This window comes from Ictidomys tridecemlineatus, chromosome 6, assembly GCF_052094955.1.
Source record: "Ictidomys tridecemlineatus isolate mIctTri1 chromosome 6, mIctTri1.hap1, whole genome shotgun sequence".
Classification (NCBI taxonomy): Eukaryota; Metazoa; Chordata; class Mammalia; order Rodentia; family Sciuridae; genus Ictidomys; species Ictidomys tridecemlineatus.
The window spans coordinates 49,312,173-49,335,344 of record NC_135482.1 but is presented as its reverse complement, the minus strand read 5'-3'; the positions used below and the strand labels follow the sequence as shown (position 1 = coordinate 49,335,344).

Genomic DNA, 23,172 nt, shown 5'->3' with positions numbered 1-23,172 from the left:
GTAGTAACAGTTCACAGTATAAAATGGACTGTATATAAAGGGTCATATGGCATGTATCAGAGTTTTATTCCTATTAAAGACTGAAAATATTCCATTGTATATGACTTAGACTATATGACCTCTATGAATGTATTTTATATGTGTTTGTGTAGGTGTATATATGGAATATTATTCAGTCTTTAATAGGAATGATACTGTGCCATATGGATGAACCTCAAAAACATTATGCTAGGTGAAATAAATCAGACACAAAAGAACAAATAATATATAATTTCACTTGTATGTAGTACCTAGAATAGTCAAAATCATAGAGAAGAAAGTAGAAAGGTGGTTATCAAGTACTAGAGATAGGAAACCACAGGGAGTTATTGTTTAATAGGTACCAATTTTCAGTTTGAAAAAGTCCTGGAAATAGATGTTGATACTGGTAGCACAACAATATGAGTGGTATTTAAATTGGTTGAATAGCACACCTAAAAATGGCTAAAATCATATATATTTTTATCACAATAATAATATGTAATATATATGACCTAACATCATTCATTTTTATTTTTTCTTCATATTCATTTGTTTTAAAGTCACATGTAAGAATTTCTTAAAACCACTAAACCTAGAAATTAAATGGGGGAATTAGAGTTTGAGATGTCTCATGTCTGTGCCACATGGATGTAGCAAGATGAAAAGATGTGTGTTCCTTTCCTACTCTCCCAAATCCCAGCTAAAATAATGAAAGGAATACCAAAATTTATTTTAACTTTGAGAATTTCTACCAGGTGAGGTAAACTAAAATATGATTAATGGAAGATACTGTGGGAAGATGTATCATTATCCTTCATAAGAAAGTGGTATAGTTGAAGGTTAGGATGATACTGTCAGGACCCAAATAAAGCTTCTGAAGCTAGAGTTTATAGCTAGAGGATAGGAAAGGTAACAGTTACTAATAGGGCATTATGTAAAAATGTGGATGTGTAACCGATGTGATTCTGCAATCTGTATTTGGGGTAAAAATGGGAGTGCATAGCCCACTTGAATCTAATGTATGAAATATGATATGTCAAGAGCTTTGTAATGTTTTGAACAACCAATAAAAAAAGAGTTTAAAAATAAATAAAAATGGCAATTTGGTTCATGGGAGAGAGGGATTTTCCACGTTGGAAATCCTTTTACTATTGTAGAAGTACACTGAGCTGTAAACTGAGTGCAGACGTCTAAAGGCAGTTAACCTTTGTACAGCATAAGAGGTTAGAATTTTGACCTTTCTCTGTTGGACCAAACAGTAACAAGCAACCAAATGAAGGCCACACACAGTCCCATCATGTACCTGGAAAGGAAGCCAGGCCAAAGAGTAAACTGGATATGGAGCAACAATTGATCCTTTGCATAAAATGTTTGCCAAACACAGTGAAAAGTATACAGGGACAAATGTCCCCAATAAGGAGAACTTTTAGCACCTGGTTTCAAACATTTCCTTCAATGCTAGATTACTGAACTAATAATATAAATTAATCAGTATTCAGCATTCTATGTAATAGTACACAGGTAGACACAAAACAACACATAAGTGTTAGAACTTCTAACAAAATATAGGTGGGCAGTACTGTGTGGAAGGACAATATGCTCATATTAATGTGGGCCCAATAACAGATATAAATATACTTCCCATTGACATGGGGAGAAAGAAAATGATCAAACATGGGACCTACAAAATATTCTGCAATGTAAGCAAATGAAAATAACAAGGCTCTGGGATAAAACATATATGTTTAAAATATTTTGTTGAAAAATATTTTCACTGAATAAGATAAAAAGAAACTATAAGAAGAGGTGAAAGATGAAATATGATCATAGACTAAGATATAACATAGCTGGTAGAATTTTTTAAATTCCTGCAGAGAAATTAACAGTCCTATAGCTGAATTGGAAACTTCATTAGAAGAAGTAAGGAACTAAATTGATAATGTCTTAATGTGTAATGCTAAATGTATAGTTAGTAATGCAAAAGACAACTTGAAATATTGCCCTGTAATAAAGAAGAAGATCAAAACGATGGGAAAATTGTCAGCATAAGATGATAGATGTGGAGCATGGAAAACTATGATTTAATTAAGTGGGTAATTGGTGTCCCTCAAAAAGAAAACACACACACACCAAAAAAAAAAAAAAACAAAGTAGAAGGAAACAGTAGTAAAAGATACATGAAGAAAGATTAATTTCAAGTCTCAAAAATTGCATTTACTGTGTGCCTGCTAGAATTAATGAAAAAATACCAGCATCTAGGTAAACATGTTCAGGTGAAGTTTTTAATTTCAAAAAGCAAAACTCACAAAAATATATTAATCCAGTTGTTACAGATATCTCAAAACATTTATGCTTTTGTTAGTCAGCTTTTCATCACTGTGACCAATTTGGAGGATAAGAAGGTTATTTTGGACTCACAGTTTCAGAGATTGACTTCATAGTGGATTGACTCCTTTGCTTTGGGCCTAAGACAAAGCAAAACTTCATGGCGGAAGAGCAAGGCAGGGGACAACTACACAGCTCCTGACAGCCAGGAAACAAAGAGAGAGAGAGAGAGAGAGAGAGAGAGAGAGAGAGAGAGAGAGAGAGAGAGAGAGAGAGAGAGAGAGCGAGCGCAGATTGAGGCAGAAACAAAAAATACAGTTCTGAAAGCAAACCTCCAATGACCCCTTTCTTGCAGCCATACACCACCAGCCTACAGTTACCACCCAGTAATCCTTTCAAATTATTAATCCATCAAATGGATTTACTACTGATTAGGTCACAGCTGCCATAATGTAATTATTCTACCTACTGCATTATCTATAACATGAGCTTTTGGGGGAACAGCTCACACTCAAACCACAATAGTATTTCAAAATTAAGATCTCTATTAGATCTGCTATTAGAGCTTATTATTTAATTTCTTAATAAGGAAAACATGTTAGTATATTACAAATTTGGTTTTATTTTTAGTATTTTGATAACACCTTATAAAGATTATTATTTTCTTTTTAATCTCATGTATTTTCTCTTGGGCATTTAAAAATATTATACTTAGGGGGAGGGAAAAGAAGGTACTAGGAAAAGAGACCAAGATATCATTTTATGTGCACATATGAATATGGCATAATGAATCCCACTATTCTGTGTAATTATAGTGCACTAATAAAATGAATTTTAAAAATAGTTATAATAAATAAAAACATTATTCTGGGCTGGGGATGTAGTTCGTGGTACAGCACTTGCCTAGCATATCAAAAATGAATTAAAAAATTATCCTGAGGAGTCCAGACTTCAAGCATCCATGGAACAAGAAAAATTCAAAAATCCCTGCTTCAGGGGTTACATCATCATTTTCAGTCTTTTGTTGTTGTTGTTGTTGTTGTTAGTGCATTGAACATGGGACATGCAGCTTAGGATTTCATCATATAATATTATTTACTATAAAGAAAATTTACACAATGGAATATTACTCAGCCTTAAAGAAGAATGAAATTATGGCATTTGCTAGTAAATGGATGGAGCTGGATAATATCATGCTAAGCAAAATAAACCAATCCCCCAAAATCAAAGGCCAAATGTTTTCTCTTCTCTGTGGATGCTAATTCACAAGGTGGTGAGGGTAGGGAAGAATAGAGGTACTTTGGATTAGATAAAGGGGAGCGAAGGGCGGGGACGGGTATGGTGGTAGGAAGGCAGTAGAATGAATCAGACATTATTACCCTATGCACATATGACTACATGGCCAGTGTGATTCTACATCATGTACAACTAGAAGAAAGAGAAGTTATACTCCATTTATGTATGATGTGTTAAATGCATTCTACTGTCATATATAACTAATTAGAAAAAGTAAAAAAAATCATTAATCATCTACAGAGTATGAAATTTCTAGCTTTTGGGAAATATTCATAGATTCTTTCTATTTTATTTCTTTTATTCACTATTTATATTCTATCAGAGATAATCTCACTTTAACAAATCTCTAAGTTGCCACAGAGACTATTTCATATAGTACTTAAGAGCAAAGAGTTTGGAAAAATAATCTTGGATTTACATGCCAACTTTACAATTTACTAGTATGCAGTAAAGTGACCTTGTGAATGATACATAATCTCTAAACCTCAGTCTCTTCACCTATAAAATAAGGACAAGTAGTATTGGTGTAAAGTTTTTATGTAACAATAAATGTAAAGCACTTAATGTAACATCTGACAAAAAATAACAACAATAACATTCGTTGAAGATGATTCTTCATATGGCTTGCTACACTTACACTCTCTATTGTGGTCTCTCTGATCCTCCTGAGTTAAATGGAGGTGAAAATTTGGCAGGAACTACTTGGATAAAGTTTTTGCCCTTGTGGACTAAGGCTAAAGTTTTTACCCTTGTGTCAGAGAGGACAGGGGTGAGATTTTGAAATAGTAGACCATAGGAGAAGTTTGATTTACAGAGATTTATGGACTCCAAGAGTAAAGATCAGCATAACAACTTGTATTTGTCCCCATCCTTGCTCCCAAGAGACTAAGAAGCAACTAAACATCTGAGATGAGTCAGATGTTCCTGAAAGGGATCTTGGATACAGGAGATTTTCTCCTGTTTTTATCCTCTTATTCCCTCAGTAAGCTCATCTAGGTCTGGACTTGTTATGTGAAGGAATACTAGTTATTACATTACCTTAATAAACAGTTCAGAGCTTCAGGGAACTCACAAAGAAAAACAACACATCCAAGAGTCCAGCAGCCAGGCTCAGTCAAAACAGATAGTTGCACATCTATCTGATGAAACAACTTCTAGAGGTGAAACACAACCACTAAACCAAGCAACTAAAAGACAACTGTAATGACACTAGTTGCCTAATCTCTTTAAACTTATCTTGTGTTCAAGGCAAAACAGCTCCTGCCCCAGGTGAATAATACTTGATATAAGCCAATCATAAAAGTTTATTGATTGAGTGATTAGTTTAATTGGACAGATGCCCATTACTCTTCTATTGGTCTAAGAGAAAATCTGGAAGGTTTTTGGTAAAAGTCTTGCTCACTAGCAAAATGAGATATTCTTGTCAAAAAGCTCCATTTTGTTACTGGATGTTGTCCTATCCGCTTATGGTATCTGGAATTGCTGCTGTTATCATGCGACCATGAGGAGAACATCATCAACACTGTAAGGGAAGTAAAAAGAAAAACACATTGATCCTTAAGAGATAGGTAGACCATTAGTTTGGCCAAAATAAAACCTCTTAACTATAGACTCATTATTATGTGAGATAGAAAAAAATTCCTTTTTTCTTTAAAGCACTTTCATGTCATTGTTTGGTTCCTCTGTTTTTTTCATGGCTGAAATTTCCTGATACAATTAATACAATTCATGCTCAGTCCCCAAAAAGTATTTTTCAGATTTGAAAATATTATGATTTTCCAACTGAACAATTTCATAAAGGAAGAAAACCATTGCTGAGACTCAAATTTGTTGCTTGGGGGATCAGTTGAAAGAAGTGTCTTGAAGCACAGAGTAAAACCTAAAAAGGTAAACCATAAAAGAAAAATTAAGAGACTTAGAAACTTCCAAAAGCCTTATCATGAAAATAATAGATGATTTAGGAAAAAAAATTCTAATATAAAGAAAGGCTCAAGTCCACATTTTGAATAGGTCACCAAATTGCACATAGGATTAATAAAGAAAACAGTACCTAAAGCCTCTGAGTGGGAGGAAGGGGTCTTTGTGGAAGGAATAGTGTCTTGTTTGCAAAAATAATAGATGATTTTGTGTTTGTGGTCCCAGAAAAAAGGAAAGTGACTTAAGGGGGACAATGAAATGAATGGGAATTTCTTTTGAATAGCAGGAACAAGGGGGAAAACAGCATAAAATGAATAATAAATACAAGCTAAGATGAAAAGAGTGCAGGTAAATTGGTTGTTCAGTCAAATATGAATGGACTGAATCCTTCCACTAAAAGACAGAGATTGCCAAAGATTGGATTAAATTCTGGTCGTTTGCTACTTATAAGCAACAAACAAATTTTAAAGAAAGTTTGAAAATAAGGGGTGGCTAAACAGATTGTAGACCAGGAAAATAAAGAGGAAGGAGGAATGGCAGTATAAATATCAGACAGACTGCATTGTAGGCTAATGAGTAGAAAAGCATAGACAAGGAATAGACAAGGGAATTATGTCATAACAAAGGGGCACTATTTATAAAGACTATAGAGTAATCATAAACCTCTAAAGATTTTATAGGCTATAGTTTTATAATTATCTAATAAAATTAGAAATAAACATATGACTATGAGATGCAGTGAATAGTGTACTTAGTGAAACATTTGTAATCTTGCATGCTTTGATTATTAAAGGAAAGAAGTAGAAAATGAAGTAAGTAACTTTATAGAAAAGAACAATAAAATTTATATGCAGATGTAATAAAGATAAAAGCTGAAAATAAAAAATATCAAACAATAATAGAAAGAAAAAATGAAACCAAAGTTGGTTCTTATGAAGTTCAAACAAAATAGATTAACTTATAATGAATCTGATTAAGAGGGAAAATAGAGCAGAAACATTTATTAAAAAGAAGAACAATAGGTAGTAGATACTTGCCTTTCTGTATATAAAAACATTTTTGAAGCTACCACAAGAAAATTATGCTGGCTTGAAATCGACCATTGTAATAGCCTAGAGACTCTATAATTACAGACATCACAAATGAAAATTTATGAGCATGATATTTCATCTCAGTCAAGGATGGATGATGTTATGGTTTGGATCTTAAATTATCTCTCAAAGACCCATATTCAAAGGCTTGGTCATCAGCCTGTGGCATTGTTGGGAGGTGGTAGAAATTTTAAGAGGTAGGGCCTAGTGGAAGGAAGTTAGGTCATTGGGGGAGTTCCTTTGAAAGGAATATTGGGATGCTTGTCTCTTCCTGTCTCACTGCTTCTTGGCCTTTGTGAGGTGAACAGACCTCTTTTGCCATGTATGCCACAGGTCCAAACTGATGGTGTGGAACAACTATGAAATCTAAAGTCTCTGAAACATGATCCAGAATAAATCTTTGTCCTTAGTTATTTGTCTGAAGATTTTTTTTTCAAAGCAACTGAAAGCTTACAGAAATGATTTAAAATTTGTTGAAGGCCTAATTTCTCTTCCATTTACAAGAAAATAAAAAAATAAAGTCCAGATGATTTAAGATCTAAATGCAAAAAAACCCAAAAATCCTGAATGGAAATACTGGATACTATGCATATAATCCAGGGCAGAGAGGGAGTTCTCAACCAAGACTGGTAGCCGAAAAACTGCAAAAGAGAGAGAAAGATATTTTATCTTAAAAAAAAAAACCCTTAAACAAAATCAAATACAGAAATAATGGCTATAGGAGAATAATTATAATGCAGAGGCCATGAATTAGTATCTACAATATGCAAAGAACTATTACCAGTTAAGAAGAAAATAACAATAAAAAAGACAATGTAAAGATTCAAGTCCCAGAAGAGCAAATTCAGATAGCCAACAAACATTAAGAGTTATCTATTTTTTTTAAGTACTCATTGAAATACAGTTATACTTAAATGAGCTACTGACAATAATTTATTGGACATTTAAAAAGTAACAGATATTGTTGATGAGGGTTTGAAGGAAAGGGTATTGAATTGTTTTGAAAAGCCATCTAAAAATATCTTTTAAATGCAAAAATATATTTACCCTTTGGTTTAGAAATCTCCTTCCTAAGAATAAATCCCATAGGAGGAAAAATTCCACTAGATGTAAGAGCATATATGTATAGATGTTATTGCTGTATGTTTCATATAGGAAAAACAATTGGAAACAAGGCCATCTCTGTCATTGGAAGATGGTTACACAGTGGAATATTATGTAGCTAATAGAACATTTCTGTTTATACGTATATAGATACTTATAATTTTATATAGCTATAAGAACATGGACAGAAATGCAATAGAAAACTTATTAGGTTGTTAACATTGGTTTCCTATGGGATGGGGAAAGGGGCCAAGAAAAAAAGAGGGAGAGTTGTAGTTAAAGTATGCATGATAAATTCACATTACGCATTTATATGTGGTTAATAAATGTGTGTGTGACATTTTTAAAAAGCAACAGGAGCTTAACAACAAGGCATTTAAAAAGTAATAACATTAAGATATCTCGGAGGACAGAACCAAGAGCAATACTAGGAACTAAGCAAGAACTTGAAATTGAGAGGTAAGAATTGTGTGAGAGACACATTTCAAATAAAAGTACATAAAAATAAAAATTCTTAAAGATTAAAGAGCTATTATATTGGCTGTTGGTTTACCCCTTAAGTCAAAGTAGATTATTTTTTAAAAAATATTTTATATGGCACCAGATTTTGGTAAAATTTCCCCTGAGGAAGTTTTCCAATATTGGAAATGTAATTAAAATTCATTTTTACATAGTGTTTAAGACCATGATATTGGCCACTATTTAACAGTGTATGGCTGTGACTTCTGTAATTTTCTAACACTAAAAAGAAACCAAATATTAGAGAGAGAAAGAGAGAGAGAGAGAGAGAGAGAGAGAGATACATAAATGTAGTAATACTACAGTGCTTCAGGTTTATGGATCCTGTTCAAGGCTTTCAAAGATCAGAGAAATTTCATAGTGCCTGTAACATACCACCTAGAGGTAGTAATCCTTGGCATGCTAGACTCTGGTCTTGAGATAATATTAATATATCAATAAATAATAATTACTTAAGAATTATCTTTATCAAAAATATCTATGCATTGATTGTAATATCCACAATATTTTTTTGCGGTGGGGGATGGTACTAGGGATTAAACCCAAAGAATGCTTTGCCATTGAGCTACATCCCCAGGCCTTTTTATTTTTTATTTTGAGACAGAGTCTCACTAAGTTGTTTAGGGCCTTGCTGAATTTCTGAGGTTGGTCTTGTAATCCTCTTGCCTCTGTTGGGGTTGCTGCTGGGATTACACGCATGTGCCACTGTACTGGGCAATAATTTTTCTTAACATTTTCTTCAACCCCAATTTGGCTCAGTTATTCAACAAGTATTTATTCAGACTACTCACTACTAAGGCAGCAATGCCTTGCACTAATCATTCACAGTATTTGTGGGATAGAACTTAACTATTACTGCATAACAGAATGATAAGTCAAACCATAGGTTGTGGAATAAATATATTATGGGCTGGGTTGGACCTTTATGGAACTGCATTTTTGTTTGTCATGGATATCCAATGCCACATTAAAATAGGACTGTGTACCACAGCACATCAGCCAAATTCAATCATGTGAAGTTCTACTCTCTTCATGTGATGATATCTAACACTTAATGAATTCAGCTTGTCAAAGGTCAGAATTAAAGAATCTTTTACACTGCAAGGGCCACTTTTCCCCATGGGTCTTGATGTAGTACCTTGACTCCATAGACTTAGTTTCAGCTCTCTGAAGTACTCAAAGACCTGCTGATAGTAAAATGTTTCATGTGACTTACTCTCACTGAAGTCCCTTAGAATGTAGACAGGAGTTTGGAGCTGAGAAAAGATTGTCATCAGGTGCCAAAATCTTTAATAAATATTAGTAAGGACCAGAGATTCTATAACTAATTCTATAACAATATAAAGTTGTTCATCTGTATATTTTCACATCCAAACAAGTTTTTGTCTTTAAATTCCAGATTCCCAGGTAGCAGGGGTGTATATAGGAAATTCATTCAATTAAATTTTTTTGAATGTCAAGTTCCTAAAAGGAAACTTGAACTACATTAGGACCAAAGCAATTATCTTTGCCTTCATGGATTTACATGGGAGTTGAGGAAATGCAAACAGGAGACAAAAAGCATAATAAACTACCATGTATAGTATATTAGTAACAATTTATGTGATAAAAATAGAGTAGAGTAATGGGGAATTATGTGTTGAGTGCTGGCAAAATTTTTCCTAAAGGTTTAGAAAAGATAGAGTAAGTAATCAGGATATGGCTTAGTTTGCTTAATGACTTTTTGATGCAATCTATTATATATATACATTTTTGCCTTTGTAGCAGACACATTACAAAATTAATAAAATTTATCAAAACAATGTACATTCCCTAGTATATGTGTGTTTGTGTGTGTGTGTGTGTGTGTGTGTGTGTGTGTGTGTATGGTATATATGGTATATATGATATAGAGATATATGGATATATATACATATATGAAAATATACATATATAGATATATATATGGATATATCTCCTAATATAGTTCAAGTTCCTAAAGGGGAACTTGACATTCAAAAAAATTTAATTGAATGAATTTCCTATGTACATACCTGCTACTTGGAAAATCTGAAATTTAAAGAAAAACTGGGTTGGGTTTGAAAATACACAGATGCACAACTTTATATTGTAATTATATATATATATATATAGTAATTATATATATAATATATTGTAATTATATATATAATATATATTGTAATTATATATATACACATATATATGGGATATACATATTAAGGAATGTACACTGTTTTGATAAATTATTCTAATTTTGTCGTGTGTCTGCTACAAAGGCAGAATATCTTTTGTAAACAACTTGAAGCAATTATTTTGTTCTAATTTTTTTCACAGCTTTTCTGAGCAGTTTATTCTGTTTTAAAATATTGTTTCAAGATAGTTTTTCAGAAATCTAAATTATAGTAGAGGAACTAAGTTTTGATACATCATTAAAAGGTTTTGTGTATCAGTGAAAGATCATAGAAAATTTATGAAAACAAGGAAATCCTTTATTTTGGATTGCAGGACTTAAAAGTATAGCATAAAGATCTAAAGTCTATCCAGAAATTTAGAGAGACTTCTGTTAGAGAAAAACATGAAGAAAAAATTTAGATAAGTAGAATTTTGAGACTTAACTGCCTGTTAGAATAAGTAATCTCATGTTTTCATTAGGTACATGTGTATAAAAGGGGAATTATTTTGAAATTTTTGATGGCACCCAACTAAAGAATGTAAGGAATAGTTTGACACTCCCAAATGATGCTTTTTAGTTAATAGACCTAATTCAAGACTGCATGTGAATGGAAAATTACTTTATTTTTGGTCTGGATTGCATGTTGCTATGAATAAATCTGTATTTCTTTGAATTTCCCCATTCTGTATCTCTCCTGGTATTCCTGAGGTCAGTTAAGCACAGTAAATAATCTTCACTCAGCAAGCAATCCAAATCACCATTTTCCCGTCTGATGTAACTAATAAATTCTAAGCAAACTACAAAACTCCTTGTGAAGCTTCCTAATGGATGCCTCACTGAACTGAAGATTTTTGGAAGCAAAATAAAATAATCATCTAAAGTTGAATGTTTTGGATCAAGGTTACAAGGTCAACACTAAATTTAAAACCAGTTTGAGAGACATTTTTTTAATGGCACTTAGAAATTATGGCTAAAGGTCAGGCTGTTCCATGTGATGTTGCTCAGATCCTTTGATGCTAAAAGTCTACAACTGACTTATGTATAACATATATTTTTTAAAACATTAACTGTGATTTAAAGTAGCAAGAGATAGTGTTCAGGCCAGGGAAAATAAAGTCTCCCTCTCCAGTTTTTTGGTTGAAATTGTTTGAGTTCAGTAATTTTATTGAACCTGAAAAAATATTATTAATAGCTGCCTTCACAAAGGGAAATAGGGAAGCTGGCCCCTGTCAATTCCTGCTTAGGAGTTTCTGAGATATTCTGAGATTGTAAGAAAACTGTGGATGAAATCCATACCAATTAGAGATCTTGTGTGTTTGGAACCATTTAAAAAATGCTGTGCAGGTCTCAAAGGCATTAGTAAAGGCTGCTGCAGTACAGCTACATTATTAATCTCCAAAGAGAATAGATACCAGATGTTCACACTGCCTAAAGGACACCTCAGTGTTCTTGATGGTCTTTAGTCATATTGTCCTTTAATAGACTCAAATGCCTAGAATGATTGTGGGTGATAAGGCCATGTGATCTCTATGTCTGAAACTATCAATGAACATTTTTGAAGAAATGCACTATTTTTGATAAACAGGAAAAATAAACCTATGTTAAATTGGCATTTGTAAAATAAAAAGTCTAAAGCAAAGTAGTAAAAATTATTTGCCTTTTTAAAAAAATTTTTTCAGTTGGCCTAGTGCTAGATATATCCAAACTAGTAACTGATTATCTTTGTTTGTTTGTTTGTTTCCTTAAACAAAGGAAATTTATTTCTCATAGTTCTGGAGGTTGGAAAATCCAAAATCAAGGACCCATTCAGCTCCTGGTGATGGCCCTGTTCCTGTCTTCAGATGGTCATTGTCTATTTTTCCCCCCTTTAAAATTTTGTTATTGTTGTAAAATGCTAAACATGTAACATAAAATTAACCTATTAACAATTTTGAAGTGCATAGTCCACTAGCATGAAATAAAGTCATGTTATACAGCCATTATCACCATCCAACTCCATAACTCTTTTCATTTTGTAAAATCAGAACTCTATATCCATTTAACAATGACACCTGCTTTCCTCTTACTCCAGCCTCTGGCAACCAGTATTCTACTCTCTGTCTCTATGATTTTGAGTGTCTAAGTAGAAAGTTATTATTGTTTAATTAAATTTAATTTTGTTGTTAAATAATGAAATGTGTTATATTTTCTTTATTAATTAGTTCATGTAAGAAATATATGAGGTAGATCTTGAGGATGTGTTAGTAAACAAAATAATCTTGATCTCATTGTGCTTATTGAAAAAAAGAAAACATTAATTTTAAAGTATCCTTATAAATAAGTAATCACAAATCATGATATACGGTTTGAAGTGAAAGTACCAAATGCTGTTAACTTGGTTGACATGAGAACCTAACCTAGAATTTAAGCTCTGGATTCATTTCTTTAACTGTATTTATGAGCACCTACTTTTTCCTCAAAAAGCAAAACATATTACAATGGTCATTAAAAGCATCGCACCTATCATTCTTTGTTCAATAGACAAAAGATACTAGAACAACAATAAAAACATTTTAAATACACTAAAAATTTTAAAATAGCTTTTAGCCTTTCTTCAACTATCACTTCTGTTCAGTGTCCTTAGGAGCATTTGAGTAATGCTTAAAATAATTTAGCATGTTTACATATTTTTATATCAATCACTTTATTGCAAAATTGTAGGAATGTCATATTTTAAATTTTAAAGCACTCTATAAAACACAGAAAGGTGGGATGGATAGGACACCCAGAGTTCAGATATCTTAACATAGACATACTGTGTTCTCTCTGTAGCCATCATCCTGTTTACCTTTCTTCCCTGACAGCCTTGGTAATCCTTTGCTCAGTCTCCACTTCATTTTGCTCTTTAGCCTAACACTAGTTGTTGAATTCAGCAGTGTTCTTTCAGACCTTTTTAAGTTGCCTTTCTGTAGAATGTGGCACCTCTATGTGCCCTCCAATATTTAATCATTTTTCTCTATTGGACTCTGTCCTGGTTCTCTTGTCTTCCCCCTATTTCTTGAAACACTTTATTATTTATTTATTTATTTATATTGACTCTTCCTCTGACCAACTTTTAAGTACTTGCCTGGTCACCTCTTCCCTATATTCTTGCCTACCTGTCCTTATACATTACCGTGCTGTCCTTTATGTTCTGATGACTTTCACACTATATCTCCACCAGCCCTCTGCATCCTACAGAGTTACCCAAGAAACTGCTTTTATGATTTTACATGCAAAAATGTATGTCCAGCATGATCCAGCTAGTCAGAGGGCCTGGAAACCTAAAATTTACCTATTAACAATTTTGAAGTGCATAGTTCACTGGCATGAACTGTCCTCCTGCAGGGTCCCATATATACTGCATTCACAAAAATCAGTGAATTTGGCTCTTAATCTCTCTGTAGCCTCTCCCGTGTTCTACTGTCCGTTGTAAATGTCTTCACTTGAGCACCATCAGTTCTGTTCCAGTGTATAATCTTCCATCTATATTTTTGTTTTCATGCTCCTTCTTATCCCTCACCTTCCAGCATACTTCTAGCATCTTCATAAAACTCAAATGTGATCATGAGAGTAGTCTGTTTAAAAGCCTTCCATTGGACTCCCAAATATCCTGTCATCCAAAATGCCACCCGCGGGGCTGGGGATGTGACTCAAGCGGTAGCACGCTCGCCTGGCATGCGTGCGGCCATGGTTCGGTCCTTAGCACCACATACAAACAAAAATGTTGTGTCCGCCGATAACTAAAAAATAAATATTAAAAAAAATTCTCTCTCTCTCTCTCTCTCTCTCTCTCTCTCTCTCTCCAAACAAAACAAAATGCCACTGGCAGCAATGTCACCCTCATTTAAAACTCCTGGGTTACTTAACAACAAATGGTAACTGGTAACAAGAATAAATTAAGCCTTCTTCACAGTACATTGCATTTAAATTTTATTATTATTCTTATCTTCATAAAGTTTTAGAATCTATCTGTTAGATTTATGCTAATTTCATTTATGTTTTAACCTCTGTGCTTTCCAAGGTAAGTATTTTAAATATAGTTTTTGTTTATCACTTAATAAAGCTGAATGAAGCATGGAAGAAAGTTTGCCAAAGTCAGTGATTTTTTTTTCATAACTGCTGTCAATCCCTTTGTCCTGACTAGAGTAATATGCCCCTTGAGACTCTTGCTTATTTTCAGTAATAAAATCATGTCATGAACATATAGGGAGATATTTGTCCCTATGTTTGCAATGGCAGGAAGGTATAAAAGTAGTAAATTCTCAAATAATATTAAACAATAAAATATAAACTTGAAAAACAGTTTAAGATATTTCTTTTACTGAGCTAGTCAGCGGGAAGGCTTTCTGCCCTGCTGGTTCCAAGCTCAGATGGTATTGCCAAGCTCATGAAAGGTTAGTCTCAGACACTTAGCTCACAGTCAGTTTTTAACCACAGGGTTAAATCTGAGCCTGTTAAAGCTGCTAAAGCTTACATTAGTTTTACTATTTTTAATCAATAAGATAAAAAGAATTCAATTGTGTTTACAAAAAAGTTATGATGCCTAAAATCTGTTGCTTCACATAAAATAATAGATTGAGACTAAAATCAGTAGTTTATTTTTTAAAAATTTCAGCTTCTTAAGATGATATAGACAGCATGCATGTTTATTCTCCTCTCTCCCAAGAGACTCCTTTAAAATGAGAGTCAGAAGAAGAAGAGGAAGAGGAAGAGTAAAAGAAGAAGAAACACAGTGCAAAAAAGAACCTAAAAAACTGGAGTGGGTGGGCCATGTTGAGCAGAAAAGAAGTTTAGAAACATTTTCCAGTGGGGTGGGTGGTGGAAAGTTGCAGCCCCAAGTGTGCAGGAAAGTTGTTATAGAGATGCCTAGCAGGGTTACAAAGCTCAGAGCTTAGAATTAGCAACAGCAAAATGGAGTGCTGACAAGATGCTTACTCAGAAGTCTGAAGAATAGGTAGACCAGTTTTACATCTTCCTCACCTTCACATTTACAATGATAGCTTATCAGTTTCCATGAGAAAAAAAATCCTGGAAGATAGATGCTTTTTAAAAGACTTATTAAACAGTGTATCTGAGAGAATTGGAGCTCTTATTGAGGTGTTAGTACCATCTAGTAAACCATTCGCCTTTCAGGTTGTAAGGGAACCCCAGAATAAATCTTGCTTAGTTAGCAAATAATGACAATGTTCCCAGATCTCCAGGCAGCTTTTCTGTTTAGAGATAAGACCTGCTAAGGAAACAAACTGATAATTACAACTAATAGCAAAGGAACCTACATCAGATTCTAAGATATCTGACCCAGGCTTCCATCCTATAACAGGAAGTAGAGTTGATCAGGGATCACCAGAGATAGAAGAAGAACACTACACCCTGGGGGAAATAAATTAAAACAAACAAACAAAAAAACAAAAAAAAGATAAGGAGAACAATTGCCCCAGAGGAAGCAGAGATATTTTAGAGAATAGTGGAAAAATTAAAAACCAACCCTCTAATTCATATTTTCAGAGGTATTTGAAAAGATATTTCATTTATAAAATAAAATGATAGTGTTTTTTAAAAGCAATCAAAGAACAAGAATAATGTGAAAAAAATCAGTTTTCAAAATATTGCAATGTCATTTATATAATTTTTTTAAACATTTAACATGTTACATATGGACATAGACATATGTAGAAAATAAATCAAATAAATATAAAAATAAAAACAAGTGTAGGAATGGTACATAAAACAATTACCTTTGGTTCTTCAAGAGGTAGAGGAGTAGAGAGAAGGCTGGAGTCAGATCTAGCTGTAATCATAACATTTTTCTTTGTAAGAGAAAGAGAAAAAAATCAGAAGCAAATATAGGAAATAATGTTATTCCCTGTTACATCTGGGCAGTTAATAGGTTAAATCATGCTGTGTATTTTTGCATATACTTGAAATATCTATAATTAAAATTTCAAAAAGTAAAATTGTGAATTACAAAGATTTTACACAACTGAATAATAAAGTCATGATCCAAACAAAAAATGAAAAGAAATGTGATATACCTTTTAACAATAATGTAATGGAAAAAAGGAAAAATCTTTTTGACTTTAGGCAACTTAGGATCATGACATTTGGACCGTGGAGAATGAAAAACAATGCTAATACCCTTTAGCTCTTCAGTTAGCAGCAGATATATAGCATAATAATACAAATGCTGTATATTAGTTTTCATCTCTTAGAATCTATAGAAAAGCAAAAAAGACTTAGTCATGCTTGGTTGCTGGATCGGAGGCCAAGAATCCATTGGAGGGAACATGAAAGCGCTAAGGCCGTTTTACAGAGTGGGGTGTCAGAATGTTATGTTGTGCTACAGGATATTCATGTGTTCGTGTGGTCATTTGTCAGATAGTTTCTTGAACACCTTTTATGTAGCAGGCACTATTTTAGGTGGTTGGCAATATCGTGATGAACAAGCACATTTCCGGCTTTTGTTGAACTTAAATTCCAGTTTACGAGGTAGATGTTACCAAGTGATGTTTTAAAAAAATTAAAAATCATATATGTATCAAATATTGGAAAGGGGATGCAGGAGATTAAGTGCAGACATGAATACTAAATCTCCATCTTTCATTAGAAGAATCAATTCAAATGTCTAACTGCATTGTTTAATGGTAGAAGTGCCCTACTCTGGGGCAATCATGGTGGAAATGTTTTGTGTCTATCTGTGCAGGTGTTAGCTACAAAGGACTTTTGGGAACTTGAAATGTGGCTCATGTGACTGAGGAACTGTAATTTTATGTAATTTTAATTAATTTAAACTTAAATCATGACATGTGCCTAGTAACTTCTGTGTTGGATAGCACAGGATTAAAATGAATGAATTAAGAGGTAGCAGCATTGTTTTAGAACTAAACAGAAAACCTATTAATCAGTTGCCTGTGGGTGGGTGAGGGATTGAAAGGGAAAAATCTCATCACGAGCCATCTTGCACTGTTTGATTTTCTACTACATGCATATATTTGGTTGATTACTACTTAAACTTTTGGAAGACTAGATTGCAACCAAATGGGTCTTTGAAGGGGAGTAGAGAATCATTAAAGTGAGATAAAAGTTATACTTGAAATGTAAGTCCAAATGAATAATTTGGCAAGAATCAGGGGTCTAAGCTTCAAACAATTCTTGTCAGCAGGGGACCTTCATAGGGAGTTTCATCATTTGTCTTGAGGTGGCTAATAAGGTAAATTGTGGTCAGTGAGGTAAATACTCTGGCTACAGGAAAACCAAAAGCTGAAAAATTTGAAATATATCCCTAGCATTATGGAGGTGTGACAATTGGCACACACTAAAAATGTGGATCTACGTCTCCAACTTATCTTCACAAAGCTGTGCTCCAATATAAATCAGAAATATTTATTTATTGCTATACTAGTGGTTGAACCCATGGGTTCTCTACCAGTGAACTATATCCTTTTTATTTATTTTTTAAAATTTTAAGACAGGGTCTCACTAACTTGTCCAAGGTAGCCTCAGAATCTTGTGATCTTCCTACTTCAGCCTCCTTATCACTGGAACTATAGGAATGAACTACCAGGCCCAGCCAAGTCATCAATATTAAACCATCACCCAAGCTCAACTGGCATTCATTGTGCTCAAACTTAGCTTACATTTGAAGATAAGAAAATATTTGTAATTACCTTTCAATTCAATAAACTTTTGTTCTTGGGTAATTTTTGCTGTGTTCTATTGATTGGATATATAGCCAACTTACGGCTATATATCCAAATTTTTATTTAGGGGTAGGGGATGTAGAAGCTGCATAGCAATCTTTGTTAAGAATAGAGGAGTGAGGGCCACACTTCCTAGACATGGTACAGTGGGTATTGGCTTCAAATTTTTTATAAACTGTTGCTAATTTTAACAACTTGTTTAAAAGATTTTGAATGAAGGAGGAGTAGGTAGGGATAGGAAGCTGAGGAGGTTTTTCCTAGGAAGCTGTTGGAGTGAAGCATTTAAGATGTTTCAACAGAACACTCACTACTTGTGAAAAGTCATGTCATTGTTCAACTATGGGTTCAAGTAAACCCAGAGCAGCTACATCAAGCTACATTATGGGGAAGGAGCAGAATGATTTTTTTTTAAACTGCAATGTAGAGAAAATCTATTGTGATTTAGGTGATAGCAGCACCAAGGAGCCACTACTAATATTCTGTATCACTTATTCTTACAGTAGAGATGTAAATGGGCATGTTCTGGATTTGCTTCATGTTATACAAGAAATATTAAGTTATAACTGCAGATGCATGTGGCCCAGTGGCTGAATAAAACTGAAGAACGGGTCTGCTTCAGTTGCAGTAGCTGTATGTATTTGCTATCTGGAGATGGCAATTCCTTGAGGGAAGAATGTATTTATTGAAAAGAAGATATTCTTGATACTAGTAGGCTAATATATAAAAGCACAGTTTATATTCTTTGAAATGAAATGATTATAGGCCCAAATCCAAACTCACCAAATGGAAACAAAGGGATGTGTTGGGGGTGGAGGGAGTACACTCTGTTTTTACAGGTTTTCACATGACTTTCCTTTTAAAAAGTGCATGGAATGCATCCAAAACAAATAATGTTTTGTTAGATGAGAAGACCAAAAGGAAAAACCTAAAGAAAGGAGGATGGATGATCTTTCTTTAATGTCAAAACTGACATAAACACTCCCCTCCCCCCACCCTTTTGCTCAAGATAATTTTCTCAACAAGACGCAGATTGCTTCAGTCTTTGCCTATCACCCTTTGAAGCACTTTCCTTATTATTAGCAGTGGGGGCAGGGTTTCCTTTGAGGATTTTTACAGCAGTGAAGAGTTCCTCCTTTAAATACTTTCACATGATGAGGGAATTCCGCTTTCAAAGTGCTGTCATCACTGTGGCTTCTATGCCATAAGACAATTTATTCTTGGGCGAAGGTCCTTCTTAGCTTGATTGTCATTAAGGACTTACCTTTCTGATGGATTCTCTTTCCACAGACTTTGGCTTTTTTCTGAGGGACCTAGCAAAGCAACTCGCCAGTCTCCTTTGTTAACCTTACTGGTTAAGTTAGCTCCGATTTTTCCCCCCCAAAATATGTTCCATCACTGGGGATTATAGTCTTCAACATGGTTTCTCCTGTCAGTCTCCAGTGATCAAGATTTGGGTGACAAATTGAATATTGCATATGAGAGCTGCATTTCTTCCACAGTGCAAAAGGACACTGTGAATTGGAGGAGTTTTGAAATGTCTTTATTGATTTTTGTTTTCATTATTTTTAATTCCTCTTTCAATGAAATAATTCCATGTTAAACAACAACAACAAAAACAAAAACAAAAAAACATTCAAGTATTAGTAGTTCCCCAGGAACACTGAGGTCTATTTTTTAATACAGTTTCCTGGAACAAATTTGTAAATATTTAATTCAGGTAGACAAAATACATAGCTCATTTGAAAGAAGTCTCTTCCCTTCCAAATCTTTAGTGGACAAGTATTCAAAATTATTAGGAGAGAAATAGAATTAGGAAACTCTAGATACAATTGGCGGTTTTCTCAATGCTACTGCTGAATGGTGAGTTTCTAAGTCTTTGTGGTTATTTTAGGTAAATGAATAAAAAATTATGTATGTCTCAAAGTAGATTGCATTATTTACATCATTACTCTTAGACTTTCCCTTTGAGTAGTTTAGCCATTAGAAAGTGAGAGAATAGGTATTGTTTTGGGTGTATTCATTATCTGCTTTAGTGTCTCAGAAGTGAAACAATCAACTAAGCCAGACAGGAGGGTAAAGATTTCTTACAGTCTTCAGCCTCCTAGCTGCTAGAGTGCTTAAATTGAAGACCTCTCAGGCTTTTATTAAGGAAGAAAGTGGAATCTAAAGACAGTCTGAAAGCCAAATGCTCAGATTCTAGTTTTGGCTCTGCTGCTTAATGCCTGTATAGCTTAGATAAGTAACTTACTCTTCTGCTCTCAGAAGAGTAAGTTAATAAGGCTACTTTAAATGTATATGTGTACACATATACATGTGTGTGTGTGTGTGTCTATTTTGAATGCACCTATTTTGAATTCAAAAATAGGGGGAAATGTATGTGTGTGTGTATACACGTATGCACACACACGTGCACAAAGATAACTTTACAGTAAATTTAAAACAAATTACTCTTCTCTCTGTTTACTACTGAATCAATTGTGCCCCCCCCCCAAAAAATGATTTAGACCATGGAAGGTTAAAAAAGAAAGAACACAGTGCAAAAGGACACTGTGAATTGGGGGAGTTAATAGATAAATGGCTTTAATTTTCAGTGTCCCTAAATATCACCACTAACACTTGTCTTCATGAGCAATTGACACTTCTGTCATTGAACAAAGATACCCAAATATATCAAAACAATCATTGTAAACCAAATTCTATAGCTTAGAGTTTATTTAGGAAATAGGCAGAAATAACTTTTTAAAAAATGATACTGACACTTGGCGTAACTAATTTTTAAATGTTAAGAGTCTAGAAGTTTAAGGTTTTTCCTGTTTTTTTTGTAGCAACCTTGAGCTATAATCAAGGAGTTGGAAAGTTTAAATTTGTGGTGTTCTATCTAGCCCCGACTGTGAGGACTATACTCTTGTATAGAGGGGGATGGGGAGCTTGGGCCAGTTTCTTATAAAAACTTGGCATGAGCTAATTTGTTTTTTATTTTTTTGAAACTGGAAATGATATTGTTGAAGTTTGCATTCTGTTGCTCTATGAATTTCTCCTATAAAGTGAGCAAGCCTGTTCCCAAAGAACATAAGTCATGCTCCAGATACACCTTGCCCTGGGAAATTTGATCCAAATGGTTATTCATCTTTTTATACTTTAATCATCCAAAAAAGTACTAAAAAAAAATCCAGACCGATTAACTGATTATGCACAGTGTCATAATGGAAGATAAATAGTGCTTCAGGGTTATGCCAGTGACTCTGGAGACAAAAGAAAGAATGGGGACAAAGAACTTTCAAAATTTGGGAAAACTATTGGATGGCCTAATAATGTCTCATGAGACATCAAACTCCAATGCAACTATAAGTTGGATGTGAGAAAAGGATTAGTCTTAAAAAAATAATTGTGTCTTGCAAAATATACTTCAGCTTTTGACTTTTTTTTTCAAGTTGAAAAAGTTAAGCATAAGTCATATTGTAAGTATTGACATTATTTGCTTAGTACTTATTTAAAATTGCATTCTAATCCAAAAATGTATCTCTCTCTTTTCTGTTTCTGTTTCTTATGCCTGCTCCACCCAGGTTGGCCTTCCTTCCATGATGTGATCAGTTCTGAGGCCATCACGTTCACAGATGACTTTTCCTATGGGATGCACAGGGTGGAAACAAGCTGCTCTCAGGTTAGTTAACCCCACCTGACAACCCAATAGGCCACTCACTTGACATTGATAACACTTTCAAGACTCTTGTTTGTACTAAATACAGCAACCAATGTCAAGCAACTATTCACAAGTGGAACAGACAAGCACAATGAAGTCTTTTTAAATTTTGAATGATACCTCAGTCAGTCTTCAGGTGTTTTGCAAGTCTGATGAAATATTGATCTTTAGCTTTAACACTATTAAACAAAATCATTGGCAAGACAAAAATCCCTTCATTTTACTCAATGTAGGGGGGAGTGAGCTATTCTCTAGGTAGGTATATGAAAATTTCATTTTGTGGCCTGGTAGAACTTAGTGTTTTGATAATCTTCTCTCTCAAGTTCATCATTCATTCGTAGTGCCTTTAATGTCTGTGATCCAAACACAGTCAATGAAGACCCCAGAAATGGCTTTTCTTGAGTGGGTATTAGGAGGGAAATTGCAGAGAAGCTGTAGAAGTGGAAGTTCAGTGGTAGGCTAGTTGAGGACAGAGTAGCATGCCTCTCCTAGTATGTTGACATCCTCATTTCCAAGGAGGTTCTCATCAATACTGTCCATTCCTTTCTAGCCAAATTAATGCTGGCTCTAAGGGAGAAAATGAGCATGTTTCGAGAAGGAAGCAAGAGTAGTTAATTTGTTCAGAGACCTAAACTTGTTGATATTTTGCACCTAAACCCAGAAATATAGCTAGAACTTCCATGTATACAGAATAAGAGTAACTGCATATCCTATGATAGGCAGGCCTTCTCTTCTAATCTGTTTTAAATAATAAAATATACAGTCCGATTGTGGCATGGACATTCATTGATACTACAAAGGGATTTGTTGGGAAATGTCTATAAACAGTTCAGCGGTAAAGGGGGTACAATCAGGAGGCTGCAATAGCAAAGTGATTGTGACAAGGACCTCCCTCAGTATTCGTCTACTTACCCTTTATCCATTTTTTTCAACCCCCTTATCAAGCACAAGATTTTTAGGGAGTAGGTATTTACCAATTAGGGAGGGAGATTGGTTTGAACTTGACCACATGATGAAATTCTGTTTTCAATTTTGTAAATAAAAAATAATGCTGGTAATTTTACTGTCTTATAGTTATGGGGTTCACTCTCTCCCTTGAAAGATAGATTACGTATCACATTTTTTTATACCCTCATATCTCAGAAATGAGTCTCTGAACATGGTAGTGGGACTTTCTGATGCAGGCTTCATCCCCAGCCACTCTGAATTAATTGGGCTAGGTGTAGCCTGCACCACTGCATTTAAAAACCTCCCCCATGTAATACACTCAATAACCTAATGAGGTAGGTACTGCTATTCTCTCTTATT

The 23,172-nt window shown here is 34.1% G+C and overlaps 1 protein-coding gene across 4 annotated transcripts in view; it reads left to right on the top strand.

The window, feature by feature from the left end:
• The window catches only part of Msrb3 (methionine sulfoxide reductase B3), a 160,167-nt gene that overhangs the window by 127,100 nt on the left and 9,895 nt on the right, over positions 1 to 23,172 (top strand). For 3 of the 4 annotated variants that reach the window (XM_040280370.2, XM_005328702.5, XM_021728684.3), the window contains one exon: positions 21,728 to 21,825. In XM_040280370.2, the coding sequence (XP_040136304.2) occupies positions 21,728 to 21,825 (98 nt within the window). Of the gene's footprint in view, positions 1 to 12,198; positions 14,008 to 21,727; positions 21,826 to 23,172 lie in introns of those variants that run through there. The other variant, XM_078053207.1, reaches the window with a different exon arrangement.